This window comes from Lactuca sativa, chromosome 6 (genome assembly GCF_002870075.4).
Source record: "Lactuca sativa cultivar Salinas chromosome 6, Lsat_Salinas_v11, whole genome shotgun sequence".
NCBI classification, from domain to species: Eukaryota; Viridiplantae; Streptophyta; class Magnoliopsida; order Asterales; family Asteraceae; genus Lactuca; species Lactuca sativa.
The window spans coordinates 29,906,721-29,927,938 of NC_056628.2; the positions used below are offsets into that span (position 1 = coordinate 29,906,721).

Below are 21,218 nucleotides of genomic sequence, written 5' to 3' on the forward strand. Positions count from 1 at the left end.
CGGTGGTTTTCGCCCTCAAGATATGGAGACATTACCTATATGGGGTCCGTTGAACCATATACACAGACCAAAAGAGCTTGAGACATATCATGGATCAGCCGAACCTGAACATGAGGCAGCGCAGGTGGCTGGATGTAGTCAAGGACTACGATTGTGAGATCCTTTACCACCCTGGTAAAGCGAATGTGGTTGCGGATGCTTTGAGCCACAAGTCAGCTGGGTTTTCCACTCCAGCGGTATGTTTGAGGATAGCAGTGGACTCTCCGCTGGTGAGTCTAATCAGAGATGCCCAGGTTGAGGGCATGCGACCGGAGAATTGGAAGCTGCAAAGGATCAAGGATGAGAATACCCGGTTTGAGCAGGATAATCGGGGATTATTGACCCGATGTGGCCGATTTTAGGTTTCGATGTCTAGTTGGGTTAGGCAGATGGTTATGGAGGAGGCTCATAAGTCACACTTCTCTATTCACCCGGGGGCCACCAAGATGTACCCGGATTTGAGTTTGAGCTATTGGTCGTCGTGTATGAAGCGCGAGATCGCTTGGTATGTCGAGAGATTTTTGACCTGTAGGATGGTCAAGGCTGAGCATCAGAGGCCGCATGGCAAGCTGCAGCCCTTGGAGATTCCCATGTGGAAATAGGAATAGATCAGGATGGACTTTATCACAAAGCTGCCAAGGACGGCGAAGGGGTTTGATTCCATTTGGGTCATCGTGGATCGATTGACCAAGAGTGCCCATTTCTTGGCCATACGGGAGAGTTCATCGGCCGAGAAGTTGGCCGACGTGTACGTCCACGAGATCGTGGCTCGCCATGGGGTTCCGGTCTCCATTTTCTCCGACCGGGATGTTAGATTTACCTCCCATTTCTGGAAAAAGTTCCATGAGGAGCTGGGCACGCGGTTGCACTTCAGCACAACATTTCATTCGCAGACTGATGGTCAGAGCGAGTGGACCATTCAGACCCTCGAGGATAAGTTGAGGGCATGTGTCATTGATTTTGGTGGGACCTGGGATTCCCACCTACCGCTTGCAGAGTTCGCCTATAACAACAACTATCATTCCATCATTGGCGCCCCACCTGTCGAGCTGTTGTACGAGCGGAGATATCGCACCTCGATTTGTTGGGGGTGAGGTTGGCCACTGGGTGATGGGTCGGACGGAGGTAGTCTTGCAGACTACCGAGAAGATTCAGGAGATTAGGCAGCGGCTGCAGACCGCTCAGAGTCGGTAGAAAAGTTACGCCGATCGGCGCCGATCCGAGCTAGAGTTTCAGGTCAGTGACATGGTACTCCTGAAGGTCTCGCCCTGGAAGGGTGTGATCCACTTCAGGAAGAGGGGAAAATTGGATCCCCGATATATTGGGTCGTTCAGGATCATTGCCAGGGTTGGAAAGGTGGCTTACAGGTTAGAGCTGCCAGAAGAGCTTAGTCGAATACACAACACTTTCCACGTTTCGGAGCTGCGAATGTGTATCATGGATCAGAAGGTGGTGGTGTCGCTTGATGATATTAAGGTCGATGAGCGCTTGTATTACGTGGAGACAAAGGTGAAGATTCTGAGGATCAAGGAGGTACCAATGGTGAAGGTACAGTGGGAGCATCGGAGAGGGTCCGAGTGGACGTGGGAGCCAGGGGCGGAGATGCGGGAACACTACCTAGAGTTATTCGCTACAACAGACTTCGAGGACGAAATTTAAGTTAAGTGGGGGAGAATTGTAACATCCCAACCATCAGGTATCTTGATTATTCCTTTTAGATTTCATTTTTTTAACGTCTACTTGATGAGTTGACGTTGTGACTCGTCGACTAGCAGCGGGCCAGGACATGTCATTTAATGAGTGACTCATCGAGTCGGCATGGGGGACTCAACGAGTAGGAGCTGGAAGTGGAAAACCCTAAATTTCAGGGTTTTTCACCCTATATATTGGACCATTAGCGCCTCCCACTATTCTCTATCACCCCTTGAGAGCCGGAAACCCTAATTTTCGTGAGTGGGAGCTTGCAGAGTGTTTTAAGCTTTGAGAAGTGAATTTTGTGAAGGAAACTTGTATATCAAGAGGCTAGCATCAACGATTTCGTGTGGATCCAGAATCCACTCTAGCTTGGGCACGTTTTGGGAGGTAATAAGCTGTTACCTTAACCTCTTTTCTTCTATAATCATTCATATGTGGAGGCTAGGGCTTTCTTTGTTTATTCATTAAGGGATTTTGTTATGGGAGCTAGATCTTAAGCTGAAACTTCAGATCTTTTGAGTCCTAAGTCCATAAAGTTTCCAGCTCTTGCAAGGATGAGACTCTCCTAAGGTGTAAAGCTACATTAAAAACTTAGATTGGTCATTTAGAGCCCCTAGGGCCTTGCAAGCACGTAAAGTTTGCAACTTTATGTGATATACATGCCCTAGAAACTTGGATCTGCAATATGGAGCCGCTACATGGCTTAAAAAGCGTCTGTATGGATGATGGAATGAAGGGACTCAGCGAGTCGCAAGGTCGACTCGGCGACCCACATGAAGATGGCCATGTACTCGACGAGTTGGATGAACAACTCGGCGAGTCGGCTAGGGTTCCTCCCAATCCCTGGACACGTATGAATTCAACGAGTTAAAGGAGAACTCGATGAGCCAATCAAGGATTCGACTAGTCGGTAAGCTACACTCGACTAGTCGAGTCAACATGTATTGTTGACTTTGACAATGGACTTTAACTTTCACCTAGAGTTGACCAGTTGACTTCTGAGGGTATTCTGGTAATTTGGAGATTTATGAAAAAGGGGTTTTATAGTAACTATAGGTGGTGAAGTTCGTGTTTGTGATCCGAAAGTTGAGCTTTCTATTTCGGACGATAGTTGCGAGGTGAGTTATCCTCACTATACTAAGGGGTCTAAGGCACCAAGGTCGGCCCATTGGATATGTTATCCTATCAGTGTTAGATGCTGAATATGAGTTGTTGTTGCATGCTAGTGGTTATGCCAGTTAGGTAGACATGTAGGACTACCTGTGATGTTATATGATTATTGCATGTTAAGTAGTTATGTTATATGTTATGTGGGTTGGGTTGAGGTTGTACTGCTCCATTCGGTAGCCAACAAACCCTAGAGTATTCCAGATATGAGCTGAGGACCCGGTAGGCATTCCAGACTCGTACTAAGAACTCGATGGCATTCCAGATACGAGCTTAGGGCCCGGTAAGCATTGCAGACTCGTACTGAGGGCCCAGGGGTAGTCCAGCTTGTAAAGGTGTGTACCATTACATGTTGTTTCAGGTTATTATGATATGTTATTGTTGATATGGTTATGTGGACTATATGTGTATCGGTATTTTGGGGGTAACTCACTAAGCTTTCGAGCTTACAGTTTTAGTTTATTGTTTTAGGTATATCAGGGGATCGCGGCAAGGCGAAGGCGTGATCGTACAGCTCCTCATATTATGGTTATGTTTCAAGGAAAACTCTGATAATTAATATTTTGAAAACAAAGTTGTAATGTTTTGATGAACTTGACATGTTTTTAAAAGTTTAAATTGGTTTGAAATTTTGGGTGTTACACTACCAAGATGATTCAGCAAACCAGATAGCGGTTGCAAAATACACAGAGTCTCCAGAAGAGTTATGTCGACCAGCGCCGATCTTAGTTGAAATTCCAGGTTAGTGACATGGTACTCCTGAAGGTCTCATCGTGGAAGGGTGTGATTTGCTTCAGGGAAAGGGGGAAGATGGGTCCCTAATACATCGGACCATTTAGGATCATTTCCAGGGTTGGAAAGGTAGCATACATGCTATATCTTCCGAAGGAGCTTAGTCAGGTCCACAACACTTTCCATGTGTCATAGTTGCGGAAGTACATTGTAGATGTGGGGGAAGCGGTATCATTTGACGATATTCAGGTCGATGAGCGTTTGAATTACGTGGAGAGGCCAGTGACCATTCTAAAGAGGAAGATAAATGTTCTACAGAACAAGGAGGTACCTTTGGTAAAGGTACAGTGGGAGCACAGCAGGTGATCCGAGTGGACATGGGAGTCGGAGGCAAAGATGCGGGAGCACTACCCACACTTGTTCGCCGCAGCAGACGTCGAGGACGAAGTCTAATTCAAGTGGGGGGAATTGTAACACCTCGACTCCTAGGTACAAGTTTTAAGCATATTATAACATAAATATGGACCTACTCGACGAGTTGCTTGCCCCCCAACTCATCGTGTAGAGGCGGGTTAGCCCGTGTAGATTATTGGATCTACTTGACGAGCCGGACGACCCGGACTCAACGAGTAGGAACTGGGAGATGAAACCCCAATTTTTAGGGTTTGCACCGTATTTAAAAGACCTTAAGTCCCTTCCTCCAATCCTTTACCACCCCCTTGATGGCTGAGAGAAACACTAATTGATATTACCTTGTTCTTGAGTGTTTGTGAGGTTTAAAGAGTGATTTTGGTGCATTTTGTGAAGGATGTGTGAAGTATAAGAAGCTTAGGGCAGAGAAGAGCTTGTGGATCTGACACTACTTCAGCTTGGCATCATTTTGAAGGTATCAAGTCGATACCTTGGCTTATCTTTAGCTAAATCTCTTCATGTTTGGGTTTAGTCTTTAGAACATTTGGGAGTCATTTCGAGTATTGGGGTAAGATTTGAAGTTGTAACTTCAGATCTGAACTCCCCTTGGTCCCTATACCTATAAAGTTATGAGATTTGGAAAACTAAGGCCCTTCCTTTTAGGTTAAACCTTCCCTTTCACTTGGTTTTGACATTTAGGGCCATGCATGTACTTAAAGTTTGTAACTTTACATGGAAAACATGCCCTAGGAGGTTGGATCTGTAATATAGAGCTTTGGGATGGCTTAAAAACATCTGTATAAGTAATGGACTGCATGAACTCAACGAGTCGCTTAGCCGACTCGGCAAGTCGGATGAAGGTTGCCCGTATTTGACTCTACATAAAATCGGCAAGTCGGTAAGAGGACTCGACAAGTCAGTTAGGGTTTTCCCTGACTTCTAGACACGTATAGACTCGACAAGTTGCTTGGAAACTCGGTGAGTCGGTTAGGGTTTTATGACTTTCTGAGTTTTTAAGGAACTCGACGAGTTGCTAGCTACACTCGATGAGTTCGGTCAACGTGGGTTGTTGACTCTGACCGTTGACTTTGACTATGATCATGGCTTGACCAAGTTTGACTTATGGGGGATATTTTGGTAATTTGGGAATTTATGGAAGAGGATCATCGGTGGATGTAAGTGTTGGACTTAGAGCTACACTTGGTGGAGTTTGACTTTATCGATTCGAGCAACTTGTGAGGTGAGTTCTCCTCACTATATCAACTAGGTCTAAGGCACCAATGCCCGCCCTTATCAGATTTGTATCCGGGTTCATTGCATGATATGCATATTGATTTACATCTTGGTAGTTAGGATGGTGATATGCTTAGTGACCTGGTTAGGTCAATATCCTGGTATATGAGATGATGCTATGTTAGTGACCGGTTAGGTCTGTATCCTGGTTATAGGATGTTGTTATGAGTGGTGATATGTTAGGTCGGTTTCATTGTTATATATGCTAACATATGATATTTATGTGCACATGTTTGTTTGATTGGGGGTTGGGTTGAGGCAGTCCTGCTTTGTGCTGAAGCCCAACATACCTAGCGCGGTCCGGATAGATTGAAGGTCTTGCAAGGGGGTTCAGTCAAGACGAAGGCCCGGCGAGCGGTCCGGATAGGTTGTAGGACCTGCGAGGTGGTCTAGACATGCCGAAGGCTCGAAGAGCAGTCCAGATAGGCTGAAGGCTTGCGAGGATGTCCAGTCAGGCTGAATGCTCATTATGCATGTTGTTTGTTTATATGTTTATATGATATGGTTATATCTGTATGGTGTTGGTATTTTGGGGGTAACTCACTAAGCCTTCGAAATTACATTTATAGATTATTGTTTCAGGTACTTCTGATGATCGCAGGAAGGCAAAGGCATGATCGTACAGCTCCTCATATTTCATGATTTTATGATTTGATTCTGGGATACTCTGTTAATATACTATTTTGAAAACAAGTTTTGTAATAATGTTTGGTTTTGAAATGTTTTAAAAAGTTTAAATTTGGCATGATTTTTATGAACGTTACAATGTTGTCAAATACTGCCACCTCATATTTTAACATTTTATAACATGAAGGGGGGGGGGGGGTCCCATGTTATAACATGATGTTAAGAGGAGACAGAGAAAGAGAGAAAAAGATACGGAAATAATTTTATTGGGTATTGCCTCTCGTGTTCATTAGCACATTTCATAACGTCACATCTCATAACTAGAGGCGGGGGCGGTACGTGTTCCAGCCATTGTAACGACATTAAGGAGCCTCCACGTAGGCAAAAACGTCCCACCACGGGCGCGTACCGAATAGTCTTAAAGACATTATAACCCATAATAACATCCAATTATAATATTGAATAGTGGAAATAAAAGGGCATTTTTGTCCATTTATTATGAAACATTGTTATTTTGGTCTTTTTAAGTTTATATAACATTCCTTTGGTTGTGTATTATAAAGGATTGCATCTTTTTTGTTTAACTAAGTATTATTTTTATTTATGTCATTACTGTTATATTATTTATTACTTTTTTATTTAACTAAGTATTATTTTTATTTATGTCATTACTGTTATATTATTTATTACTTTATAATTTCCTGCACACACAACACATACAAGTACCATTTCTATAAGTTTTTATGATGGGTACCAAATTTGTTTTATAGAAAAAATAGGACTATAACTCTATAAAGTCGATATTTTTTATTTTCTTGTAGTAAATGACTCTTTTACCCCTAAGCTTACAGCACTATTAAAAACATTTGAACCCATAATAACATCCGATATTTTTACTGTAGTTATTAATTTTTGTTGTCTATGTAAAAAATTTAATTGTACTACCCGTGGTTTCTACGAGTGGTAATATAGTTTAATATGCATTCTAACTTTTTGTAAGCAATATTACTTCAAAGAAGAAAAAAAAAGCATCTTAACTAGTATTGGGTGGTTGTTTATTTCTTAGGTGGTAACGGCGAACACCATATTCAAATCACAGTCAAACAATATATATAGCAATATATATATTGGTCAAACATTTTTATGAAATCGTATCTTATATAAAATCTAAAAGTTATTTGGAGACGCAAAAACGACTTATATTTCCTTACACAAAGATACTCCTGATGATAAATATATGTACATATAAATGATAATCAACTCGATCCATGCATTAATTTTGAAGTGGGAGAATCTAAATTTTCATACATATGATCTAGCTAATCCATCATTTTCTCACAGTATTTATAGGAAATGAATGGAGGGGGCATGGCAAGTGTAATCAAAACACAAGATCAGAGTTACCTGCTTCAATTGATTTCAAAGAAATGGTAAGATAATTGATTGTCCATGAATGGATGCTTAAAAATGCAATACTATTCTTCAGTACTCCACCTTTTCTCGATCTGCAGGGTTTCTTGATGGTAGTCTTGTTGAGCATGTCTTGTTTATCATTTGGCTCGAAAATCACAAGTGTTGCCACCTACGATGTAACATCTTATGGTGCAAAAGGAGATGGAAATACAGATGACTCCAGTGTAATTAAATTAATAATATCTTCAAATTTTGAATCAAAAGAGATTGATGTATCATGCAAATTAAAGAACGCAAAAATCAGTTAACCTTTTTCTATGTACGTTCATTGTTGCAGGCTTTCCTTCGAGCATGGGACGATTTATGTGGAGATATGTCGCCAGAACCGACATTGATAATTCCATCAGACAAGACATTTTTGATAAACCCGGTGGCATTCAATGGTCCATGCAAATCCCAAAATGTAAATATTAAGGTAAAATGAACAGTTATCTATCTTTTCATTTGAGGCTATGATGTTAATTCATAAAAAAAAAAAAAAATATTAATCTAATATTTTTTTAAATGATGGGTAGCTGTTGGGTAACATCACTGCACCGAAGATTCTCGATGGATGGAAAGGTTGCATTAAGAATAACATTTGGATATACTTCACATCCGTGCAAGGACTCAAGATCCAAGGACCTGGTCAAATTGATGGCCAGGGATCCATTTGGTGGAAAAAGGAGGTCGAATTAATTTAATATTAAACGAAAAAAAAAAAAGTAAAAACCATCCAATTAATTCATAGTTCCTTTTTATTTGCAGGGGCAAACTAAAACCAATGCATGCAATCGCCCAACTGTAAGCCGTCTTTTTTTTTTAAAAAAATGTTAAGGACTTGAAAGAATTTAAGTTTCGTGATAACTGACATGTATACATTTGTTTAGGCTTTACACTTTAATTCTTGTAACGGCCTTCAGTTGAGTGGTACAAAACATATCAACAGCCCGAAGATACATATGAGTATCAATGGTTGTGAAGGTGTAGATGTTGGAAATATTCAAATTTTTGCTCCTGGAGTCAGCCCCAATACTGATGGGATAGACATCAGTTATTCTTCCCATGTTAATATCCATGATTCTAACATTCAAACTGGTATGAGAATAATTACATCCTAATTATTTCTTAATGAGTTATTCTATAATGTATAAAAAACCATTTATAATTCACTTCTTTTTGTGGAAACTAAAACAGATGATGATTGTGTTGCTATAAATGGTGGCACGTATGATATTAACGTAACAAGAGTGTTCTGTGGACCTGGTCATGGCATAAGGTACTAGAAAATGATATTTATATCTCGATAATCACTTTTACACAAATTTTCCTCTACTAAATGAATGTGATTTTGCAGTATCGGAAGCCTTGGGGAAAACGGTGGTCACGACACAGTTGAACAAGTTCGTGTAGAAAATTGTAACATCTCAGGAACAACAAATGGGTTACGAATCAAAACGGTGCCGGTAAAATTAGATATAATAACTTGATGAACATCTTTGGAGTTTTTAACATAATATTCAATGGTTACTTGAAATCAATCAATTTATTATATCTTATACAGTATGGAACGGGGTATGCTAGGGGGATTGTATTTCAGGACATTCATCTGGTAAACATTGAAAATCCAATTATAATTGATCAACATTACTGCACTAATTCTGAAAATTCGGATTGCCCCGCACCGGTATGCTTATTATCCATAAAAATACTCTCATCTCACCAAATTAAGATGCAATTCCATATCTAACTTTTACTGATTTTTTTTAATGTATCAGCCAGATGCATCGGCTGTAAAAGTGAGCGATGTTACGTATACGAATATATATGGGTCATCGGCAACAAAGCAAGCTATTACTTTCAATTGCAGTGGAAAGTACAATTGTACTGAAATTGTAACAAACGAAGTTGGAATAACGGGACTTAACGAAATTTCTTACTGCCAAAACACTCAAGGAAAATTTATTGATACCACCCCTCCTATTAATTGTTATTAGATTGTTACCAGCCAGATGCTGTGTTAAAATCCATGTATTTCAACATATTCTACTGATAACCAAGCTATATATATATTACTTTCCATTTAAAACCTTAACTCTCCTCTCTCGGCTCATTAGCTAGTTACATAATATATACAAACATACATGATAACATAAATTTACTTACGCCTAAATATTTACATGATCGATATCGAGCAATACTGGGAAAATATTCTCATGTCCTTCAAACAAGGAATAGAACAAATATATATACAATTACAACAATACATGGGCCTGGAATATACACTAGGTGGGCTAAACTAATAATACAATATATTTATCCACTAACATCCACCCACAGTTTGATTGGGATGATTATGTCGGACGTTTAAATTGGTTCAAAATTATGAGAAGAGCGAAGTAGGTAGACCCTCGGTGAAGATGTCAACATACTGATCAGTTGAGGGAGTACGGAGAACTCGTATGTGGCTTATGGCGACTCTGTCTCGAACAAAATGAAGATCAATCTCTATGTGTTTGGTGCGTTAATTTTGCATAGGGTTCGAGGACATGTATATGGCGTTGATATTGTCACAATGAACAACGATGGCTTTAATTTTGAAGAGGAAAATGTAGTTCATGAAGAGGGTCACGGAGCCAGCAAGTTTTAGCGACTGCATTGGCAGCACCACGATATTTGGCCTCTGCACTAGATCGAAAGATGACACCCTATCATTTTGATTACCATTAAATGAGGTTATCTCCCATGAAGACACAATATCCAGATGTAGATTGTCGTGTGGGCAGATAAGCACCCCAATCAACATCAGAATAAGTGGTGTCAGAAGTTGTTTTGGAGGCATGTATTTGAAGACCAAGGTCAATGGTACAACAAACATCTTTGAGGATCCTTTTCAGAGCATTCAGGTGTTGATCTCGGGTGTCATACATAAAAAGACAAATATGTTGTACTGTGAAGGATATATCTAGTCGGGTGAAGCTTAGGAACTGAAGAACCCCTGCAAGACTGCGATATAGAGTCAGGTCGACAACTAGTGGACCTAAAACATCTATTTCACAAACTAGTTTAGCCGGAGTACGACATGGATTGCAATTAAGCATATTAGCTCGCCGAAGAATGTATGTCGCATATTTTGGTTGAGATAAAAACAAGCCGGATCGAACAACAGAGAATCCCAAAAGATAAATTAGAGCACCTAAATCGGTCATGGAAAACTCATAACTGAGTCGAGATATGATGTGTTGTAGGAAACTAGTATTGGAAGTTGTGAGAATGATGTCGTCAACATATGAGAGAAGATAAGTCTTAATGTTACCTAGTGTGATTCTATTGAAATCCAGTGGTGGTAGCAATTTAAGCAAACCGATGATACCAAGATCGTGGGGCTTGTTTGAGGCCAAAAAGGGAACTCTATAGAAAAAAACATGATCTGGGAAGCTATGATAACGAAAACCTGGTGGCCGATGCATCTAAACAGTCTCCTGAAGGTAGCCGTGGAGAAAACCATTCCTCACATCAAGTTGGTGGTTAAGCCACTTTTTGGATATAGCGATGCTAAGAATAGTGCGTATAGTGGTCGGTTTAACAACTAAGCTAAAAGTCTCATCACAATCAATTTCCTGCAGTTGGTTGCGACCATTAGCTAAAAGGCGAGCCTTGTAGCGAGAAAAGGATCATTCATCATAAAATTTGTGGCGAAAAGCCACGTAGATCTAACAATGTTGACCACATGAGGACGTCGTACAAATTTCTAAGTTTCATTCGATATTACAACATTATAATCGTCATGCATAGCCTGACGCCAGTCATGTAATATGATCGGGGGACAGGAGAATCGGAAGAGACATGACGGTTGAGACGAGTGACAAGTTTGAAAATGCCACTGCACGCCCAAGTGGTCATGGGGTGTGTGGGTGCAATTAAGGATGGTATGATAGGGACTATGGCAGAATGGGTGGATTTGTAATAGGGGTCCGAGAGAGAAGGAGATTATGTATTTGATGATGGGACCGGTCCAGAGAGTGAGGTTAAGGTTGGGTATGAGGATGTCTCGGTAAAGGTGGTATGTTGTTGAGTGGGTGAAATTGTTGCATAAATAAAGCTTCATCCGAATAGGTAGGGGGAATGAGGTTTATAATATCCATGGTTCTAACATTCAAACTGGTATGAGAATAATTACATCCTAATTATTTCTTAATGAGTTATTCTATAATGTATAAAAAACCGTTTATAATTCACTTCTTTTTGTGGAAACTAAAACAGGTGATGATTGTGTTGCTATAAATGGTGGCACGTATGATATTAATGTAACAAGAGTGTTCTGTGGACCTAGTCATGGCATAAGGTACTAGAACATGATATTTATATCTCGATAATCACTTTTACACAAATTTTCCTCTACTAAATGGATGTGATTTTGCAATATCGGAAGCCTTGGGGAAATCGGTGGTCACGACACAGTTGAACAAGTTCATGTAGAAAATTGTAACATCTCAGGAACAACAAATGGGTTACGAATCAAAACGATGTCGGTAAAATTATACAAAATAACTTGATGAACATCTTTGGAGTTTTTAACATAATATTCAATTGTTACTTGAAATCAATCAATTTCTTATATCTTATACAGTATGGAACGGGGTATGCTAGGTGGATTGTATTTCAGGACATTCATCTGGTAAACGTTGTAAATCCAATTATAATTGATCAACATTACCGCACTAATTCTGAAAATACGGATTGCCCCGCACCGGTATGCTTATTATCCATAAAAATACTCTCATCTCACCAAATTAAGATGCAATTCCATATCTAACATTTACAGATTTTTTTTAATGTATCAGCCAGATGCATCAGCTGTAAAAGTGAGCGATGTTACGTATACGAATATATATGGGTCATCGGCAACAAAGCAAGTTATTACTTTCAATTGCAGTGGAAAGTACAACTATACTGAAATTGCAACAAACGAAGTTGGAATAACGGAACTTGACGAAACTTCTTACTGCCAAAACACTCAAGGAAAATTTATTGATACCAACCCTCCTATTAATTGTTATTAGATTAGCCATCCCGATGATGGTGTTAAAATCCATGTATTTCAACATATTCTACTGATAACGAAGCTATATGTATTACTTTCCATTTGAAAGCTTAACTCTCCTCTCTCGGCTCATTAGCGAGTTACAAATTAAATACATACAAACATACATGATAACATGAATTTACTTACGCCTGAATATTTACATAATCGATATTGAGCAATATTTGGAAAATATTCTCATGTCCTTCAAACGAGGTATACAACAAATATATATTCAATTACAACAATACATGGGCTTGGAATAGACACTAGGTGGGCTAAGCTAATAATACAATATATTGATACACTAACATCCCCCCATAGTTTGATCGGAAGGATTATGTCAGACAATCAAACTAGTTCAAAATTATGAGAGGAGCGAAGTACTAGTAGGTAGACCCTTGGTGAAGAAGTCAACATACTGATCAGTTGAGGGAATATGGAGAACTCGTATGTGGCTCATGGCAACTCTGTCTCGAACAAAATGAAGATCAATCTCTATGTTTTTGGTGCGTTGATGTTGCATCGGGTTCGAGGACATGTATCCGGCATAGATATTGTCGCAGTAAACAACAATCGCTTTAATTTTGAAGAGGAAAATGTAGTTCATGAAGAGGGTCATGGAGCCAGCAAGTTTCAGCGACTGCATTGGCAATACCACGATATTCGACCTCTGCACTGGATCGTGAGATGACACCCTGTCATTTTTATTACCATAAACTGAGGTTATCTCCCATGAAGACTCAATATCCAAATTTCGATTGTCGTGAGGTCAGATAACCACCCCAGTCAGCATCAGAATAATGATGAATAAGTGGTGTCAGAAGTTGTTTTGGAGGCATGGATTTGAAGACCAAGGTCAATGGTACAACAAACATCTTTGAGGATCCTTTTCAGAGCATTCAGGTGTTGATCTCGGGTGTCATACATAAAAAGACAAATATGTTGTACTGTGAAGGATATATCTAGTCGGGTGAAGCTTAGGAACTGAAGAACCCCTGCAAGACTGCGATATAGAGTCAGGTCGACAACTGGTGGACCTAAAACATATATTTCACATACTAGTTTAGCTGGAGTATGACATGGATTGCAATTAAGCATATTAGCTCGCCGAAGAATGTATGTCGCATATTTTGGTTGAGATAAAAACAAGCCGGATCGAACAACAGAGAATCCCAAAAGATACATTAGAGCACCTAAATTGGTCATGGAAAACTCATAACTGAGTCGAGATATGATGTGTTGTAGGAAACTAGTAGTGGAAGTTGTGAGAATGATGTCGTCAACATATGAGAGAAGATAAGTCTTGATGTTACCTAGTGTGATTCTATTGAAATCCAGTGGTGGTAGCATGTTGAGCAAACCGATGATACCAAGATCGTGGGGCTTGTTTGAGGCCAAAAAGGGAACTCTATAGAAAAAAACATGATCTGGGAAGTTATGATAACGAAAACCTAGTGGCGGATGCATCTAACAGTCTCCTGAAGGTAGCCGTGGAGAAAATCATTCCTCACATCAAGTTGGTGGATAAGCCACTTTCTGGATATAGCGATGCTATGAGTAGTACGTATATTGGTCGGTTTAACAACTAAGCTAAAAGTCTCATCACAATCAATTTCCTGCAGTTGGTTGCGACCATTAGCTAAAAGGCAAGCCTTGTAGCGAGACAAATATCAATCATCATGAAATTTGTGGCTAAAAACCCATGTACATCTAAGAATGTTGACCACATGAGGACGTCGTACAAATTTCATAGTATCATTCTATATTACAATATTATAATCATCATGCGTAGCCTGACGCCAGTCAAGTAATGTGATCCTGGGACAGAAGAATCGGAAGAGACATGCCACTACTCGCATGAGTGGTCATGGGGTGTGTGGGTGCAATTGAGGATGGTATGAAAGGGACCGTGGCAGAACGGGTGGGTATGTAAGAGGGGTCCGAGAGAGAAGGAGCTTATGTAGTTGATGAATGGTTCGGTCCAGAGAGTGAGGTTAAGGTTGGGTATGAGGATGTCTCGATAAAGGTGGTATGTTGTTGAGTTGGTGAAATTGTTTCATGAAGGTGGGAGCAAATTATTAGGGAAATTTCCTCTACGTTATCAAGAAATGAATATGAAGGTGGGTCATTGGTTGTAACAGATCGAAAACGGAATGAGTTTTTGTCAAAAACGACATGACCAGGTGTGATAAAAATATGCAAGGTGAGGTGTGAGGGGATAATTTATGAAGTGTGAAAATATGTGGGAAACACACACACAACCGAATACTTGTAGGTGATTGTAGGTGGGATGAGCTTTATGGAGGCGATACTGGGGTGTTTCAATTTTATGGATGTAGAGGGAATGAGGTTTAGTAGGTGGATGGTCATGTATAATGCTTCATCCCAATAGGTAGGGGGCATGTGAGCTTGAAGCAAAAGGGTACGAATGATGTTGTTGATGGTACGTATCATTCTTTCAGATTTGCGGTCTTGTTTTTGCAATGTGTGTGGGCATGAGTAATGAAATTGGGTTCCTTGTGTGGCAAAGTGGTCATGAAACTATTGGTTATTGTATTCTCTCCTATTGTCACATTGTATAATTTTGATGGTTTTACCGAATTGAGTTTGAGGAATTTTAGTGAATTCAAGATATTTTGTAACCCTAAAAGCTTTGGATCTATGTTTTCTCTAATTGTACATGCAATATTGTTTCCAAAGCTTTAAGCCTACAACTAATATACAATTGATAAAAACAACATAGAAATGAGTTATAGAGTTACCTCTTTGTTGTAGCTTGTAGAACTTCTTGAGTCTGGCCTTTAAGAACTTAGTGCCCCAAGTGTTGCACCTCAAACAGAATCACACAACACCACCAACAATGGAGGACTTGAGAGAGAATACATACACTCTAAAATCAGCTATAGCTATTCCAAGAACACTAGGGTGCCAATTTTAGGAGCTAATGGGTTTCTTATATAGTGTTGAAAAAGTAGGATTACACCATGTAAACCCTAATGTGCATGACCCTCCATATTCCTTAGGCTCCATGGGTTTAAACCTCCATGGATCATCCATAGGTTCTCACATGGGTTTATCCCAACCTAGGGGATCATGGATCATTGGCCCACACCATAAGAATGAATGATTTTACCAAATCAACCCCTTATATTTAATTATTCTCTTTTGATCACAAAATTAATTCTTGATCAATACTAATTAAATAATATGATTTCATATTAATATATTAGAACTTATAATATATATTAATAAATCATGAATATCCTCTTCTCAAAAGTCCATCCTTACAAATTGGTTTGGTGCAATGCAACCCAAATGGACCATGCTACTCTCTTTGGTCAAGTACATACCAATTATAGTTATGGGCTTAGAAACCTAATCCAAAACTACTGACCAGAAGGTCAGATGTGCCCTGAACCTGTGAGGTCTGGGGCAAAGGACTAGTGGAGATTGATGACTGGATCGTATTCTGATGATTAGAGAGCCGCAATTACTTGGGAGTGTTTCCGTGATATGATCCGCGCTCGCTACATTCCACGTGTCGAGTGGGAGCGACTAGCTCAAGAGTTTTTGGATTTGAGACAGGATGGTGAGACGGTGATGGAGATCATCCGCATGTTCACGAAGAGGCCGATGTTCTGCCCGAAGTTTGCTTCTGAGCAGGCTCAGATGATATGTTATTTGAGCATGCTCAAGACTAACATCTGTCAGTTTGTTGCTACTCAGCGATGTGATACTTTGTTGGAGTTACAGGAGGCCGCTAGGCGGCATGAGTTGGAGATTGAGCTGCAGTTGAGGGAGCAGGGACTCGCCTTCCAGCTTACAGCTGAGGAGGCCAGGGCAGCACCAGACATGGTTTTTGGTATGTTTATATCCCTTATCTTACTGATTATATATGTTTTATGCTTATATGGTTGTACCTGTGAATAGGTACGTTTTTAGTGAACTCCTTACCTGTTTTGGTATTATTTGACTCGGGGGTGATTCGGTCGTTTGTCTCTCAGTCATTTAGTAGGGAGTTCGGTTTGCCAGTAGGAGAGTTAGAGTGTCCGTTGCGATTCTCTATCGTCAACGAACACGGGGTTTTTGCTTCTTCAATTTATCAGGGTTGTGTGTTAGATATCTTCGGGGTATCTTTTCTGATCGATTTGATTCCGATTCCCATGGGGGACGTGTGTGTGATCGTAGGTATGGATTGGCTTAGTCTCTTCGGTGTCATCGTTGACTGCGAGGGTCAGCGAGTGGTAGTTCGAACCCCAAGTGGGGGAGAACTGATTGTGTATGGCGAGGGGACCAGATTGGGATCAGGGTTTTGTTCGGCTGTCAGGGCTCGTCGGTACATTCAGCACGGGTGTGCGGGTTATCTAGTGTATGTGGTGGATACGTGGGTCAAGGAACAGGGTTCAGTATTAGATGTTCCAGTGGTAAGAGATTTCGCTAGCGTGTTTCCGGAGGAGTTACACGGAGTGCCTCCGGAGAGGCAGGTCGATTTTAGAATCAACCTAGTGCCAGGTGCGGCCCCTATCGCCAAGGCGCCGTACCGATTAGCACCACCAAAGATGCAGGAATTGTCATAACAGCTGCAGGAGCTGCTGGGAAAGCAGTTCATTCGTCCGAGCAGTTCTCCATGGGGAGCACCGATACTCTTCGTCAGGAAGAAAGATCGTTCGCACCGGATGTGCATTGACTACCGGGAGTTGAACAAGTTAACGGTGAAGAACCGTTATCCACTCCCGAGGATAGATGATCTTTTCGATCAGTTTCAGGGTGCGTCATGGTTTTCCAAGATAGACTTGAGGTCTGGATATCACCAGGTTAGAGTTAGGGAGGAGGATGTGGAGAAGACCGCGTTTCGGACGCGTTACAGACATTACGAGTTCGTGTTGATGTCGTTTGGGTTCACCAATGCGCCAGTAGTGTTTATGGACCTGATGAATCGGGTCTGCAGGCCGATGGTCGATCGTTCGGTTATTGTGTTCATAGACGATATCTTGGTGTATTCCAACACCCGAGAGCATCACGAGGAACATCTATGGGAGTTACTGGGAGTTCTGAGAGGGGAACGGTTGTATGCAAAGTTCTCGAAGTGTGAATTTTGGTTACGAGAGGTCCAGTTCCTCGGACACCTCGTTAACCAGGAAGGGATTTTGGTCGATCCGGCCAAAATCGAGGCAATTATGCAATGGGAGGTTCCGAAATATCCCTCGGACATCAGGAGCTTTTTGGGATTAGCGAGATACTACCGGAGATTCATTCGGGATTTCTCCAAGATTGCGGTACCCCTCACCTGACGTGGAAGGGGGTAGATTTCCGGTGGGGACCTAAGCAGCAGAGGGCGTTTGAGATCCTTCGACAACGATTGTGCAAGGCCCCTGTCTTGACTCTGCCAGAAGGACTCGAGGATTTTGTGGTGTTCTGTGATGCGTCTATCACGAGACTAGGGGCAGTCCTCATGCAGAGGGTACAGGTGATAGCTTATGCATCGCGGCAATTGAAGTCGCATGAGACGAGGTATCCTTCTCATGATCTGGAGTTGGGGCGGTGGTTTTCGCCCTCAAGATATGGAGACATTACCTATATGGGGTCCGTTGAACCATATACACAGACCAAAAGAGCTTGAGACATATCATGGATCAGCCGAACCTGAACATGAGGCAGCGCAGGTGGCTGGATGTAGTCAAGGACTACGATTGTGAGATCCTTTACCACCCTGGTAAAGCGAATGTGGTTGCGGATGCTTTGAGCCACAAGTCAGCTGGGTCTTCCACTCCAGCGGTATGTTTGAGGATAGCAGTGGACTCTCCGCTGGTGAGTCTAATCAGAGATGCCCAGGTTGAGGGCATGCGACCGGAGAATTGGAAGTTGCAAAGGATCAAGGATGAGAATACCCGGTTTGAGCAGGATAATCGGGGATTATTGACCCGATGTGGCCGATTTTAGGTTTCGATGTCTAGTGGGGTTAGGCAGATGGTTATGGAGGAGGCTCATAAGTCACACTTCTCTATTCACCCGGGGGCCACCAAGATGTACCCGGATTTGAGTTTGAGCTATTGGTCGTCGTGTATGAAGCGCGAGATCGCTTGGTATGTCGAGAGATGCTTGACCTGTAGGATGGTCAAGGCTAAGCATCAGAGGCCGCATGGCAAGCTGCAGCCCTTGGAGATTCCCATGTGGAAATAGGAATAGATCAGGATGGACTTTATCACAAAGCTGCCAAGGACGGCGAAGGGGTTTGATTCCATTTGGGTCATCGTGGATCGATTGACCAAGAGTGCCCATTTCTTGGCCATACGGGAGAGTTCATCGGCCGAGAAGTTGGCCGACGTGTACATCCACGAGATCGTGGCTAGCCATGGGGTTCCGGTCTCCATTTTCTCCGACCGGGATGTTAGATTTACCTCCCGTTTCTGGAAAAAGTTCCATGAGGAGCTGGGCACGCGGTTGCACTTCAGCACAACATTTCATTCGCAGACTGATGGTCAGAGCGAGTGGACCATTCAGACCCTCGAGGATAAGTTGAGGGCATGTGTCATTGATTTTGGTGGGACCTGGGATTCCCACCTACCGCTTGCAGAGTTCGCCTATAACAACAACTATCATTCCATCATTGGCGCCCCACCAGTCGAGCTGTTGTACGAGCGGAGATATCGCACCTCGATTTGTTGGGGTGAGGTTGGCCACTAGGTGATGGGTCGGACGGAGGTAGTCTTGCAGACTACCGAGAAGATTCAGGAGATTAGGCAGCGGCTGCAGACAGCTCAGAGTCGGTAGAAAAGTTACGCCGATCGGCGCCGATCCGAGCTAGAGTTTCAGGTCAGTGACATGGTACTCCTGAAGGTCTCGCCCTGGAAGGGTGTGATCCTCTTCAGGAAGAGGGGAAAATTGGATCCCCGATATATTGGGTCGTTCAGGATCATTGCCAGGGTTGGAAAGGTGGCTTACAGGTTAGAGCTGCCGGAAGAGCTTAGTCGAATACACAACACTTTCCACGTTTCGGAGCTGCGAAAGTGCATCATGGATCAGAAGGTGGTGGTGTCGCTTGATGATATTAAGGTCGATGAGCGCTTGTATTACGTGGAGACAAAGGTGAAGATTCTGAGGATCAAGGAGGTACCAATGGTGAAGGTACAGTGGGAGCATCGGAGAGGGTCCGAGTGGACGTGGGAGCCAGAGGCGGAGATGCGGGAACACTACCTAGAGTTATTCGCTACAACAGACTTCGAGGACAAAATTTAAGTTAAGTGGGGGAGAATTGTAACATCCCAACCATCAGGTATCTTGATTATTCCTTTTAGATTTCATTTTTTTAACGTCTACTTGACGAGTTGACGTTGTGACTCGTCGACTAGCAGCGGGCCAGGACATGTCATTTAATGAGTGACTCGTCGAGTCGGCATGGGGGACTCAACGAGTAGGAGCTGGAAGTGGAAAACCCTAAATTTCAGGGTTTTTCACCCTATATATTGGACCATTAGCGCCTCCCACTATTCTCTATCACCCCTTGAGAGCCGGAAACCCTAATTTTCGTGAGTGGGAGCTTGCAGAGTGTTTTAAGCTTTGAGAAGTGAATTTTGTGAAGGAAACTTGTATATCAAGAGGCTAGCATCAACGATTTCGTGTGGATCCAGAATCCACTCTAGCTTGGGCACGTTTTGGGAGGTAATAAGCTGTTACCTTAACCTCTTTTCTTCTATAATCATTCATATGTGGAGGCTAGGGCTTTCTTTGTTTATTCATTAAGGGATTTTGTTATGGGAGCTAGATCTTAAGCTGAAACTTCAGATCTTTTGAGTCCTAAGTCCATAAAGTTTCCAGCTCTTGCAAGGATGAGACTCTCCTAAGGTGTAAAGCTACATTAAAAACTTAGATTGGTCATTTAGAGCCCCTAGGGCCTTGCAAGCACGTAAAGTTTGCAACTTTATGTGATATACATGCCCTAGAAACTTGGATCTGCAATATGGAGCCGCTACATGGCTTAAAAAGCGTCTGTATGGATGATGGAATGAAGGGACTCAGCGAGTCGCAAGGTCGACTCGGCGACCCACATGAAGATGGCCATGTACTCGACGAGTTGGATGAACAACTCGGCGAGTCGGCTAGGGTTCCTCCCAATCCCTGGACACGTATGAATTCAACGAGTTAAAGGAGAACTCGATGAGCCAATCAAGGATTCGACTAGTCGGTAAGCTACACTCGACTAGTCGAGTCAACATGTATTGTTGACTTTGACAATGGACTTTAACTTTCACCTAGAGTTGACTAGTTGACTTCTGAGGGTATTCTGGTAATTTGGAGATTTATGAAAAAGGGGTTTTATAGTAACTATAGGTGGTGAAGTTCGTGTTTGTGATCCGAAAGTTGAGCTTTCTATTTCGGACGACAGTTGCGAGGTGAGTTATCCTCACTATACTAAGGGGTCTAAGGCACCAAGGTCGGCCCATTGGATATGTTATCCTATCAGTGTTAGATGCTGAATATGAGTTGTTGTTGCATGCTAGTGGTTATGCCAGTTAGGTAGACCTGTAGGACTACCTGTGATGTTATATGATTATTGCATGTTAAGTAGTTATGTTATATGTTATGTGGGTTGGGTTGAGGTTGTACTGCTCCATTCGGTAGCCAACAAACCCTAGAGTATTCCAGATATGAGCTGAGGACCCGGTAGGCATTCCAGACTCGTACTAAGAACTCGATGGCATTCCAGATACGAGCTAAG

At 41.9% G+C, this 21,218-nt stretch overlaps 2 protein-coding genes across 2 annotated transcripts; both read left to right on the forward strand.

The window, feature by feature from the left end:
• The first annotated feature begins 7,340 nt into the window (after positions 1-7,340).
• LOC128126590 (probable polygalacturonase At3g15720) lies at positions 7,341-9,413 on the forward strand. The gene is made up of 9 exons (XM_052764435.1): positions 7,341-7,601; positions 7,715-7,852; positions 7,953-8,105; positions 8,185-8,220; positions 8,307-8,514; positions 8,614-8,695; positions 8,774-8,882; positions 8,981-9,103; positions 9,195-9,413. Exons 1-9 carry the CDS (start codon positions 7,422-7,424, stop codon positions 9,411-9,413), a joined length of 1,248 nt encoding a protein of 415 aa, XP_052620395.1. The 5' UTR covers positions 7,341-7,421.
• A 1,904-nt stretch (positions 9,414-11,317) lies between these two features.
• Positions 11,318-12,479, forward strand: LOC128126764 (probable polygalacturonase At3g15720). The gene is made up of 5 exons (XM_052764871.1): positions 11,318-11,345; positions 11,680-11,761; positions 11,849-11,948; positions 12,047-12,169; positions 12,261-12,479. Exons 1-5 carry the CDS (start codon positions 11,318-11,320, stop codon positions 12,477-12,479), a joined length of 552 nt encoding a protein of 183 aa, XP_052620831.1.
• Positions 12,480-21,218: the final 8,739 nt, after the last annotated feature.

Excerpts from the sequence above, each read along its gene's own strand:
- LOC128126764 (XM_052764871.1), top strand. The coding sequence starts at position 11,318 with ATGGGGTGTGTGGGTGCAATTAAGGATG. Across the intron at positions 11,762-11,848 it reads GGACCTAGTCATGGCATAAG|CCTTGGGGAAATCGGTGGTC; the intron begins GTACTAGAACAT and ends CAATATCGGAAG. Across the intron at positions 12,170-12,260 it reads ATACGGATTGCCCCGCACCG|CCAGATGCATCAGCTGTAAA; the intron begins GTATGCTTATTA and ends TTAATGTATCAG.
- LOC128126590 (XM_052764435.1), top strand. The coding sequence starts at position 7,422 with ATGCTTAAAAATGCAATACTATTCTTCAGTACTCCACCTTTTCTCGAT. Across the intron at positions 8,106-8,184 it reads CCATTTGGTGGAAAAAGGAG|GGGCAAACTAAAACCAATGC; the intron begins GTCGAATTAATT and ends TTTTATTTGCAG. Across the intron at positions 8,221-8,306 it reads ATGCATGCAATCGCCCAACT|GCTTTACACTTTAATTCTTG; the intron begins GTAAGCCGTCTT and ends ACATTTGTTTAG.